The 12,456-nt window shown below is 43.8% G+C and overlaps 1 protein-coding gene across 3 annotated transcripts in view; it reads right to left on the reverse strand.

Moving 5' to 3' along the window:
• Positions 1 to 12,456, reverse strand: part of Epc1 (enhancer of polycomb homolog 1) — a 90,391-nt gene that overhangs the window by 13,001 nt on the left and 64,934 nt on the right. For all 3 annotated transcript variants that reach the window (XM_032885085.1, XM_032885086.1, XM_032885084.1), the window contains exons 3-9: positions 6,000 to 6,145; positions 4,846 to 5,052; positions 4,172 to 4,320; positions 2,938 to 3,097; positions 1,102 to 1,275; positions 932 to 1,021; positions 707 to 855 (exon numbers count right to left, since the gene is read on the reverse strand). In XM_032885085.1, coding sequence (XP_032740976.1) covers positions 707 to 855; positions 932 to 1,021; positions 1,102 to 1,275; positions 2,938 to 3,097; positions 4,172 to 4,320; positions 4,846 to 5,052; positions 6,000 to 6,145 — 1,075 coding nt within the window. The remainder of the gene's footprint in view (positions 1 to 706; positions 856 to 931; positions 1,022 to 1,101; positions 1,276 to 2,937; positions 3,098 to 4,171; positions 4,321 to 4,845; positions 5,053 to 5,999; positions 6,146 to 12,456) is intronic.

Raw genomic sequence — 12,456 nt, forward strand, 5'->3', positions numbered from 1 at the left:
GTTTGACTCTCACGCTGTGTGCGCACGGCACACGGAGCAGAGCACGGCGTGCACGCAGCAGCCAGAGGACAATTCCCAAGAGTTGCTTCTCTCCTTCCACCAGGTGAGTGCTGGGGACAGAACTCAGGCTGTCACCTTGGTGGCAACCGCTTCTTCCCACTGAGTCATCTTGTTGGCTCTGGTTCTTTTAGCCTCAAAGCTCAATGTTGGACAAAGTTCTTTTTTTCAAATTGTCTTTCAACCAAAGCTTTTCTGTGCTTTGTAGTTCCTTCTCTCCTCCACTCCATGCATGAAATACTCTATTTCAGACCCCAGAACCACATCCTGACAAACTGAGGCCATGAGCAGCAAAGTTAAGTGGTCACTGCAGTAGTTACCGTAAGGTTTCCCCAGAACTCAGCGACTCTGGTTGTAGTCTCCTGAACCAATCCTGAGTGTGCACACACAAGTACACTTGTCCTTTCTTGGGATTCTACTCTGTGATAACTCAGGTGCTAAGAAGCTTGGGGAGATAAGAACCCACACGGGCCTGTACGGATTACGCAGTGGGTGAGGACGTTGGGAGTGCAATGGGAACATGTAGACAGCTCTGCTAAGCATAGCAAGCTGGAGCTTCTAGACTCTGTTCACAAGGAGGGCCTCAGTTTAAACTCTGACTCCAATGTCTAAAAAGCATGCTGGTGCAAGGAAAGCAGAAGCGCGTTACCTTCCACCGCGCCCGACCCGTCTTCGTGCAAATCCAAGACACCTCTGGGGTACGGTGAGAGTAGTTAAGCAATATCTATATCGCACATCCCCCAGGCCTCCATCTTTAGGGCTAGTCCAGGGCCAGTTGCCAGTTTGGTCTAAATGAGGCTAAAAAAAAAATCCAAATTATTGTATTTTGTCAGTCTGTCTGTTGTGTGTTGTTTACAGAAAGTCTGACACTTACAGCATAGTACTGACAGCCTGCTTTCCTACGGAAAGCGAAAGGGCCATCAGGGTCATTCTCTTCCTCAGCTTCTGAAGAGCCAGACAAAACCTTGAAATAAAGCAACGAGAGGTCAAACATGCGGGTTCTACGTTCCTCTTCTGTGTGCAGAGAGCTGGTCCTCTGTTTACCTGTGACAGAGGCTCTTCGTCTGAGCTGGGGAAGTCGTACTGGTTTAAGTCTTTAGCACTGAAGCCTGGCAGTGCAGCAGGACTTGGCTGCTGGGGCGCGGCAGCAGACGACGGTAAGACTTTGGGCTTCTTCTCATATTTGCGCTTCGGCCGAATAAGATCAGCCTTATCTTGCTGCAACACAGACACGAGTCGGTCACACAGCGAAAGCACACCCCACAACTGCTACCTCTTAACAGCTTGAGTTAATTATTACTCGGGAAGCCAAGTGCTTGAACTATTAAAGGAGGCTCAGGCAACCCCCTGGTGGCCCCCCCTACCCTCAGGGGGTCAGTCTCAGTTTCCCCTAATAATCTACATTTGCTCTGTTCAAAACAAACATTTGCTTAAAAGACTTAAAAGTGTATGTGTATGTGCAGGTGTCTTCAAAAGCCAGAGACTGTCAGACCCCCTGGAACTGGAATTACAGAACTGTACGCCACGTAGGGCAACTCAACTGCACCCAGGTCCTCTGCAGGAACAATGGGTGCTCCTAACTGCTCACCCAGCTCTCCAGCCAGACAACAAAACAGTCTGAATGAAAATCTAAATAAGAAAATGTTCAAAACAGCAGGCCTATTCCATTAATGACTCTGTCTTGACTTAGAAGGATTTAAGGTAAACCAGAACCACGTGCACGGCTCATGTCTCCGGAACATACAGATGAACAATGCTGTACAATTAGAATCCGAGTTAAATCCCAAAATATAAAAATCAAAGTAACACCTTTGAAGTGATTTGTAAGGCCATATATTTCAGACAGGTGGACAATAGACTTCAATATAAAAACAAGGAAAACTGTATATACAGGACTGGAAATTATGAGCACACAAGTATTTGGAACATGGCCTTTAGCATTTTTTTTTTTTTTTTTGGCAGAGGTAATTGGATAGAGGTGTTTCACTGAGTAGCCTTGGCTAGCCTGAAACTCACTATGTAGACCAGGCTGTGTCTCAACCTCAAGAGATCTGCCAGGCACAGCTTCTGCTGGGATTAATAGCCACCATTTGTGATTACCACAGAGGATACTTCTATTTATCTGTTCAACAGTCCAATACTTCAAAACCAACATGTTTGAAATAGTCTTGGTCAGTGCTCTGACAGGGAAAACGTCTATGCTGCAGAAACCACCATTCCAAATGGTACGGTAAATTATACACCAAATTATAAAAAAAAAAAAATCACAGAAACAAAATATTAAACAGAACAGGTTAGATAATAAAATAAATGATCAGCAGATCACATTATTTCCTCAATTGAAATGGAATGCTAAGTCTGAGTTAAATGATACATGTTAGGTCACAAGTATATGAAAACCTTCCCCGCTAAGGTGCGTTTATCAGAAAGGCACACTGCCGGCTCTCTCTTATTCCCCTGGTTTTCCCCTTACTAATTTATTTTCCCCTCACCAATTTTACTCTTCACAAATTAGGACATATCAACTTGTCAAAGTATTTCCACTTCTGCCCACGTTACCAGCTGTTGACAAGACCCGCCTGTCACTGACACACAGGTGTGGCCCGGAACGTTACACTGGGTGGAAGGCTTCATGCTCTCTCCAGGCCTCCATACCACTAACCACACCAACATTTCATACCCCCTCTCAGCAAACCCCTCTTTTTATCAGACAGAGAGCAACGCCTTCCCTTGTAAGGAAGCAAGGGAAGTGGAAGTTAAATTGTCGTGAAAAGCTCCCCATTTTTAGTGTCCCTTATTTTCAGTGTTCAGAAATTCCCTGCGGTAAGAATTTATGGTTTTCCCTGTTTACTGGATCTACTGTTACAAAGCTCTAATAACCTTGTTAACTTTGAACTCCTTCGCATCCGTGACGTCCTGGTGTTTGAACTGGCTGCTGTTAGTAATCGGGATGATGGGGATGGCATAGGTAGGCTTCACTGGCTGTCTCTGTGCCATGACCTCAGACATGATCTCTCCACTGTAGTCACCTAAATTATACCTGAAATTACAAAGGAAACTTTAAGCTATACACAGAGTACAATGAGATGCTTCCATACACACTGTGAAATGATCTACAGTCCAACTAACTAACTAACTAACTCACTCACTCAACAGCCACCTCCTCAGGTACCGTGTGTGCCTGCTGTAGGTGGGGTAACATACGACTTTCAATGCACGTGCTACTCAACAGTGGCCCTAAATGCATATGGGTACGTTGCCGACTTGTATGTCTGTGCACCATGTGTGTGCCATGCCCATGTGGCCAGAGAGGATACTGGACCCCTGGACCTAAGCTTAACAGAAAGTCGTTAGATGTCACAGGGTACTGAGCATCAAACCCAGGTTCTTTGCAAGAGAACCTCTGAAGCACCTCCTGCAGGCACGAGCCACCATGCCTGGCTCACCTGGCTCAAACCCAGAGCTGCATGCTTGACAGGCGCACTCTACTGATGGGGCTAACTCCTGAGCCGTCCAGTCTTAGCTCGGCACACAGTGGCAGCTCAAGGCTGAAATGCCTCAAGCAGTGCCAAAAACACCTTGCCAATTAGGACTGTCTGTGCTACAAAAGTACTTTTTTTTTTTCTGAAAGAATCATAAGAAATTTAAGTGTGTGGTTTTTTTTTGGGGGGGGGGAGTTGAGAAGCAGGGCCTTGAGAACTAGCTTTTATGTACATGTCATGTGCATGGCACTAAGTGGTCATCTGAGTATCATGGTGCTGAGGGAGCTCAGGGAAATGTTTGCCTGGGTTGTGCAGGGCCCTGGATTTTGTCTCTAGTACTAAAAATCCCCCACAAACCCACAAAACACCCCAAATAAACTACTAGCATTTACACACACTCTCATCCTGCCTCACACAGCCATACAACTCAAAAATAATAAAATATCTCTCAATAGAAACACCTGATGTGCTGTTAGTGAGCCCAATAACCTTGCGAGAAAATTAAGACAGAATTGTGTATAAAATTTCACAGTTTAACCCACAGTCTCTATTAAAGAAAATATTTCTGAAACTTCAGATTAGGAAAACACGATGACCCCGCCCCTGGTCCTGGCACTGAGAACTCGCTTCACCTCTTCTCCATAATCTCCAGTGTCAGATGCAGCAGCTCCCGTTTACTCTTCTCACGTCTCTTGATCATCTCCAGGATGGTGACAGCCCGGCTGAGATCCCGGCGCAGCTTAAGCATTTTCTCATAGGAGGCTTCATCGTTTTTGCGATTCTGGAAATATAAAGCTACTTGCTTAACATCAAGAAGCACTTCTCATTCTTGGCACATAAGAATGTATGGATCTGTAGGGTTAAAGACACCGGAGAGGAACACAGACCACCAAGATACCAATTCCAGACCTGGTTTTTAAGTGAATCAGTATTAATATGTATTAAGACCTCCATTAAAAACTCTAAAGGTCAACTACTTTTACTAATTTCTTGTGTAATTAAAAAAGTTAGTGTGTGTGTGTGTGTGTGTGTGTGTGTGTGTGTGTGTGTGTGTGTACAAGTGCCCCCAGGTCCAAAGCGGGACACTAGAATCTTTGGAGCAGGAGGAGTCACGGGAGCTTATGAGCTGCCTGATATGGGTACAGGAATTGCGATACTGTCCTCTGATAGAGAAACAAAAGCTCAGAACCACTGAGCAACCCCTCTAGTATAATTTTAAGGAATATTATGTAAAAGCACAGAATTAAGTCACAAAATTAAGGTATTAATAACTATAATTTTTCATAAAATTAAAAAATTCACTTACTTTTCGAGTTTGCATTTTCTCAGTTCGTCTTCTAAAAGCCACATAAGGATCATTTGTGCTAGAACCATCTCGTTTTTCCTGTTTTACCGACGGGATAAGTGATGGCCCCCGGCAGGTTTTCCTCTTTTTAATCCAGTATTCATAAACTTCTCTAATTAACTCATCGTCTTCTTTTAGAAGTAGTTTGGCTTCCTGCAGACTGACTGGCTAAATGTAAAACCATTTCGTCACTTTCATAAAACACGTACGCGAGAACTTAACACCATTCATCACTGCTTCATTTTTTGAGAACAATCAGGCCAACAGCAGTATTGACAGTTCATTTTCTTAGACAGGGTCTCCCGCATCCCGGGTGAGTCCGGAACCTGCTGCACAGCTGAGGATGAGCTTGAACGTCTGAGCATCCTGTCTAATTTACCAGGACCCGGGCAGGTGTAACTAGCACACCCGCCTTTGCTGGGTGCGGGGAGCATGTGCAACACGCGTGCTATGCAGGCACTGTGACTAAGCAACACCTCCAGCAGGTCTGTGCTCAGTCTTTACAATAATCCCACACCAACTCCTAGGTCACACAGCCTGCTGTGTTTCATGACTTTAGGACTTGGTATTAGTCACTTTTTTTTTTTTTTTTTTTTTTTTTTTTTTGGTTCTTTTTTTTTTTTTGGAGCTGGGGATCGAACCCAGGGCCTTGTGCTTCCTAGGCAAGCGCTCTACCACTGAGCTAAATCCCCAGCCCTGGTATTAGTCACTTTCTACTGGTCACCAAATACATAAATGCCAGGTAAAGAGAGTTTTTTGCTTTGACATAGGGTCTTACTATGTAGCCTTGGCTGGCCTGGAACTTACAATGTAGAGCAGGCTGGTCTTTAACTCACAGAGATCCATCCATCTGCCTCTGCCTTCCAAGTTCTGGGATTAAAGGTGTGTGACACCATATCCTTCCAGTTTATTATTTTTATCTCTATATACAGCTGGGATAAGTGAGGCACAAAAAATTTAAACATAATGCTCAAAATTATACAGGTGATGACTAGGCAGATGTGAGTCTACGCTTTAACTGCAGAGTGCTACCTCAGCCCTCCTCCATACTACTGTACTGTTCACAGAACACAGCAGTCCAGAGAACACGCAAACATACAGACATGAAGTTGTACCTGCTGACCGCTGCCTTTTTCTAACCGGTCAATCATCTCCTCAAACTGCACTGGGCAGATGTCCATTTTCTTCTTCAGTTTATTCACAAAGACTTCATCCTCAGAATCCAGGTCGTAATCAGGCTGCTCAGCATCCAAGCTGAAAGCTGATGGAGGAACCACAAGCAATCATTTACCATGACTCCACCAGCAGAGGCCGCACAGAAGGCAGCGTACAGCAAGCCAGCCGGGGCTTCGGGGCTTCGTAAAGAATGAAGGCACCACCAGAGTCACACAGACTCCAGCTTAGTGCTGGGTCTTCCACACTGAACTGAAAGTAGATAAAAGCTATACAAACAACGACAGGACTCCCCACCCACTCTTTATGTAAGTTGTTTGTTTGGATTATTTAAGTTCTATTTTATAAATCATTTAGCTATTTTTCCAAAAGATTAAGGAAGCCATTATCAGTAACAGTGACAGTTCCAATGGTTCAAGTCAAGAGACTCTTGTGTCACTGTGTCAGACATGTGTAGCTTGGTACTTGCAAATGTAGGCGAGAAGGCCAGTCTACAGCATCAAAACTCATTCAGTGGTTTACAAAAACCACTGAAGGGAGCAGATATTAAAGAAAATTAAATATTCTGATAGCAAAACCCTTCTATTTCTTTCCTTTGGGTTATTAGTTTCTAACTCTGGAAAACCAATGTCTAGAATGGCGAGGCCTTTTTAATTCTTCTTTCTGACCCAGTCTCCCTAAGGCCAGAAGTATATCAAGTCTATTATCTTATGGCATGCTATAGTTTATAACTTCAGGCCTTTCTTTGTATCACATACATTTTGTCTAAGCAGGTACATTCCAATTTAATCTTTTCAAACTCTAGATGATGTCACTCCTTCAAAGTCCTCTGCCTATCAGTCACCCAAGTAAGTGGTTCCTAAGCTCTTCAGCCTCAGAAACTAAGTCCTCAACAGAAAAATGGGCTGAGAAGATATACAACATTCTGCATAAATTAGAGGCATTTCAAGCAATCAAAAAATCCGCAAGGTACATAGCTTAAAAACAAAAACCCTACCCCAATCATTCCCTCCTCTCTTCCCACTGCTGTTTCTGTGCTGTTTGACACTTTAGTTATTAACCCTCTAGTAAGATGAGATTGATCCTCAAGGGAGGCTTATGTCTTATCTTTGTATCTCTAAGTGTTTTGAGAAAGAGGAACCTGTCCGTTCTGTGCCACCCCTGTCTGAAGCAGTCAACTGAGAAGTATTTTAGCATTATGTAAATCTACTGAAACCAGAGGGAAATAACCACACAACTAGTCATTTGTGACATAAGGGGACACTCAGTGGGTGGCCAGTAACTGTTACCCTTGCTATAGAGGACGCCTTAAGTACCTGCAGAATTAAATGTATTACTCTGCTGTCTATCTTCTTCATTGACTTATTTAATTAAAGGTGTGCTGAGAGTGCTAACTGGATGTCTACACTTGAGTGACTATAGAGGTGCCAGCATCTCTCAACCCAGACTTTGCAGCAATCTGTTCTTCCCTTGAGTCTCCACTTCCTGTCACTGTTACAGAAGCAAGACTTTGAGAAAGTCTTATATGGTGGAACAGAGGCAGAGAACACTGGATTCTGCTTCTAACCAAATTAATCCAGATCTAGGTTTGTTCCCTAGCTATTTTGATTAAATTTATACTAATCAAGCAAAATTTAAAATTCAGTCTCTGCCACATTAGCTGCGTTCCAAGTGCTCACAACTGACATGTGCCTGATGGTAAGCGCTATCTAGAAAAGTACCAATTAGAAAACACATCTATCACTCTAGATGGTTCCATTAAACACGGCTGACTCAAATCACCCAGAAAGCCATACTGACAGGGACCAGACTGATGTTCTACCTTCTGAGGTTTTTAATGCATTTTTAGGATCTTATCTGTACAACTCTTCCCAGAAAGCTCTACTGTGAACTGTGGCTTTCTTTAGAGCAAACCCCATGGGAAATCATCATCACCACAATGCTTAATCATTCCTAAGAACCAAACCAGGTTGCCCCACATCACCTTTCTATCAATGCTCTCCACATGCTGCTGGTACATTCTCAAATCATCTTTAAGCCTCCAGGGAACTACGGAGGGACTAGACAGGAAGACTGTCTTCATTTCACCAGAGAGTACAGTGCCATTCCCAGCCCCCTACCCAAGGGTCCTTTTGATAGTGCCAACACAGGTCCCACTGAACAGTTCAGCTGGCCTAGAACCTGTGGCTCCTACTTTTCACCTCCAGAGTGTTAGCTGGGATTACAGGTGTGTCATGGCTTCTCTAATGAATTCCATCAGCCACACAAGCTTGGTGGCACATACCTGTGATCCCAGGACCCCAATACCCAGGAGGCCAAAACAGTGTGCTCCAAGTTTGAGGTCAGCTTGATCTATACAGTAAGCACTAGTAGCAGCAACAACAACAATAACAACGTTCTGTCAATTAGAATGAGATCCAGCTGTCAACTGCTCCTAAATAACTACCACACTGGATTTAATTCCTTTAAAAAGGTCAACCAGACATGTGCACAATCAAGGCCATTTAGAACCATTCACAACTTAATTCTGGGAGATCGACAATCTCCTTTTGGCCTCTGTGGGCACCAGCAATGCATACTACGCACCATACCTATATACAGGCAGATGAAACACTCGTACATGTAAAACCAAGTAAACGAATCTTTCAAAAAACAAAACAACACACACCATCACCATGCTGTGGGCATAGTTCAGTGGTCCAATCTTTGCCTTACATGTGTAAAGAAAGACATGGGTTTGATCTTTAAAACCGCAAAAACTAAACCAGAAAGAGCAACCCTTAGTATTGTATGTTACATACAGGAATACTGCTACAACATGAATCTAAGTGCATGGAGCACAATCCCACATAAAAGCTGACTTTACTTTAAAAGAGAAATAGAAAGTAATATGAGACAGTAGTTTCCTCCCGTTTACTGGGACTCGGTCTCCAGAGGGTGTGAAGCCACAGTTTGCAGCCTGATTATTTAGTGTCGTCTCCACTCATCCTCACACACCATTCCTACTACACTTCCGCACCTTAAAACTCGAAGACTAGTTCTAGAATGTCCCACATAATCCTTCAGAGCTCAGCTGATCACAGACGAGTGAGAACAAGATAAGGACAATTTCTGTACTTACTATCTAGTGCAGAGATGAAATACATATAAATGCTTACAGTAACAAAGTTAATAATTAACAAAATTACTGTGTTCAAACTAACTGGGCACAAGCAGGCTTGCCGACAACAGTGCTATGTGACATAAGGAACAGAGCACGATTCCTAGAGAAAAGCACGCTTTCAGGGTCAAGGAGACATTTCTCACTCTGGTTCTAATATAAGCACTAACTTTCAATAAATTATCTCCTAAAACAACTCTGAGTGAGTATCAAGGAAAATGTGTCGTGTGCTATTCGCTGTGGGCAGTGGGATTAGCAACCTTGCCTCAGGTCTCGGGCAACGCCGTCACTGGATTCTTCAGCCTCCTCATGGTGAAGACCTTGGTTCTTAGAGTCACTTTCAAATGGACTCAAGTAGCACAGACAGAGAATCCTACATCTGAAATCGCTATGGATTTGTCACGCGGACAGCTCTGAGGTTGATGCTATGGGCTTTATCAGTCACAAAGCGGAGCCCTGGACCATGTCTTGGGTAGACATGGAGACAAAGAAATGCTATGCTGTGCGTTCTTTCAGTAGCTGGGCACAAAGGCAGAGCACTGGCTCCTAGAAGCAATGACACAAAGTCTGATTGTGTTTTAGGGTCTACTGGGGGAAACACACCTTTTATATTTACTTTTTGTGTCTGTGCACTGAGGTCAGAGGAACTTTTGGGGTACAGAGTGTTCTTTGACCATGTGAGTCCTCGGGGTCAAACACAGGTCATGAGGTTAGAGACAGGTGTCTTAATTCAGTAGGCCATCTTGCTGGCCCACCACCTACCTTCTTATTTTTAAAGACAGGATTTCATTCTGTAAAGCAGTACGAAGCCCAGGCTGACAATCTTCCTGCCTTAGCCTCCCAAATGCTAGGACAACAGGTATGAGCTATCATGCCCATGAAAACTCGAATCCCACCCCCACCCAGACCAAACCCCTTTTTCCTTTGAAAGTCTAAACTACTGCAAATTGCAAAATAAGAACACCTACGGGACACCCGAGTGCCTCTATAGCCTGCAGCAGGCACGCTACTGCCACACCGATGCACATTTGTTTCTTTACTTTCTACGTCACCACAGACAGTAAGTGACAGTAATAGCTCTGGCCACACTCCTGGCTGGACTGGGGATGCAGCTCAGTGGCAGAAGCACTTGCTTCAGTGTGCAAGGGGCTGGGTTCAATCCCTGCTGTAATAAAACGGAACAAAACAAACTACATTCTTCACTTTTTAAACCCTGTTTGGTTCCTCTGTCATAATTTGACTGTATGTGTTCTTGACTAGAATAGGATAGAACTATTTCAGTCCTCAGAATATCACACCTAGAAGCACACAATACTTATCTGTTCCTCATAACAGGGATTTTATTACACACACACACCATACTCACACCACTCACACCACACACACACCACACACACACACACACACACACACACACACACACACACCCACCACACCACACACACACACACACACACACACCACACACACACACACACACACACACACACACACACACACACACACACACACACACACACACACACACACACACACACACACACACGAATGCAGGCGCAGTACACATATGGAGGTCAGAGAACAACTTTCAGGAGTTAGTTCTCTCTTTTCACAACTTGGGCCTAGGGAATGAACTCAGCATGGTGGCAGGTGACTTTCCCGGCTGAGCTGCCTCTTGGGCTCCGTCTGGTAATTTTGACTTAGGAAGTCAAGATACTGTCCAATGACTCTAGTCTAATGCTGATTTCTTTTCCCTTTGGGTACAATAAGAAGTATAGGGAAGAGGTTAAATTTCTCACATATCCTGTTTCTCATCAAACTCTTTCACATTCAATTCAGTAGATACTGGTGAGCTCTATGCTGTCACCTTGATCATGGTAACTGTCCACAAGGTGTCACACAGTTCTGACACTCGCTGAGGGAACACGAGATGCCCTCATCAGCATGCTGAGTCCCCAACAGTTTACTATTCATTACTACGCTCAAGATGTTTCTGGGTCACCATGTCCCTCTCCTGTTTACACCTGGGATCAGCCATTTCCTGATGACACAGGTCCTTGGTGCACTCATTGCTATGAGAATTATCATTGCTTTTTGAATCCCTTGGATCAGGAGAAATTGAACAATGCTAAGTCAAATAGTTTAGACACATCAGAGAACGGAGCTGGAGATAGTAATGGTTTTAATGTTTCTTTTTGCAGAACTCTGACATGACTAAAGAGAAAATACTGACTTTGTTCCTAAGCCAAGAGAAGACCAAAAAAAATAGAGGTAGAATTTCCCATTTGATGAGATGAAATTAACATTCAGTGATAAATTTACGAAAAGACTGCAATACACAGTAGTAGCATTCACTACCATTTAGGGGGCAGGGAGAGGTATACATTCTCAAACACATTTGATCACAGCTTTAAGGGCACATTAATTTTATCCTAAAAAACACCAAATAGTCAAAGCACCAGCACCCCTGATTTCAAGCTGTGTCAGAGTCACAGCGGCTGGAGCACTGAGCAAACAGACCTATAGATCAATGCCATAGAACTGAGCATACACAACAAAGCCATGTGAGTCTTTTAAAGACTCCTCAGTTACACACTGATGGGAGGACATTCACCGTGTAAAAACAAATTCCAAAGGATTTAAAGGACCTTAAATAGGCCTGATACTCTGAAACTGCTAGAGGAAAACACCCCACAGTATGGCACAAAGATTCTCTCAACAGGACTCTAGCTGTAGTGGTCATTCTTAGTCGCCAACTTGACTACATCTGGAATTAGCTAAAACCCAAAAGGCTATGAACATCAATGAGGGATTTTTTTTTCCCCTCAATTAAGTTCCATGAAGTGGGAAGAGTGGATCTTTGAAGTGGGAAAATCTTTAGTCATGTTTAATCTGAGCTACACCTCCTGCTGGCAGCATACATGAAGGACTCTGAAGAAGGAAACTCTCCTTGCCCGATTGCTCTCGAATGCAAGTCCCCTCACTGTCATTAGAGCCTGTACTGCACACCAGTGTTTACTCACAACAGCCAAACTAGGCATCCAGCAGCAGAGGGACAGACACAGTGGGACCTTACAGGCATAAAGTACAACAAAGCTAGGGGTTTTGTGGTAAAATGGACTCCACTGCAGATGATGGCATGAAGCAAACTCAGCCAGTTGAGAATGGTGAATGCTCTTTTCTCATTCACAGGCGCTAGCCTTTAGACTATAAAATCATGTATTTACAGATGGCATCAC

The sequence above is a fragment of the Rattus rattus genome, chromosome 14 (genome assembly GCF_011064425.1).
Source record: "Rattus rattus isolate New Zealand chromosome 14, Rrattus_CSIRO_v1, whole genome shotgun sequence".
NCBI lineage: Eukaryota > Metazoa > Chordata > Mammalia > Rodentia > Muridae > Rattus > Rattus rattus.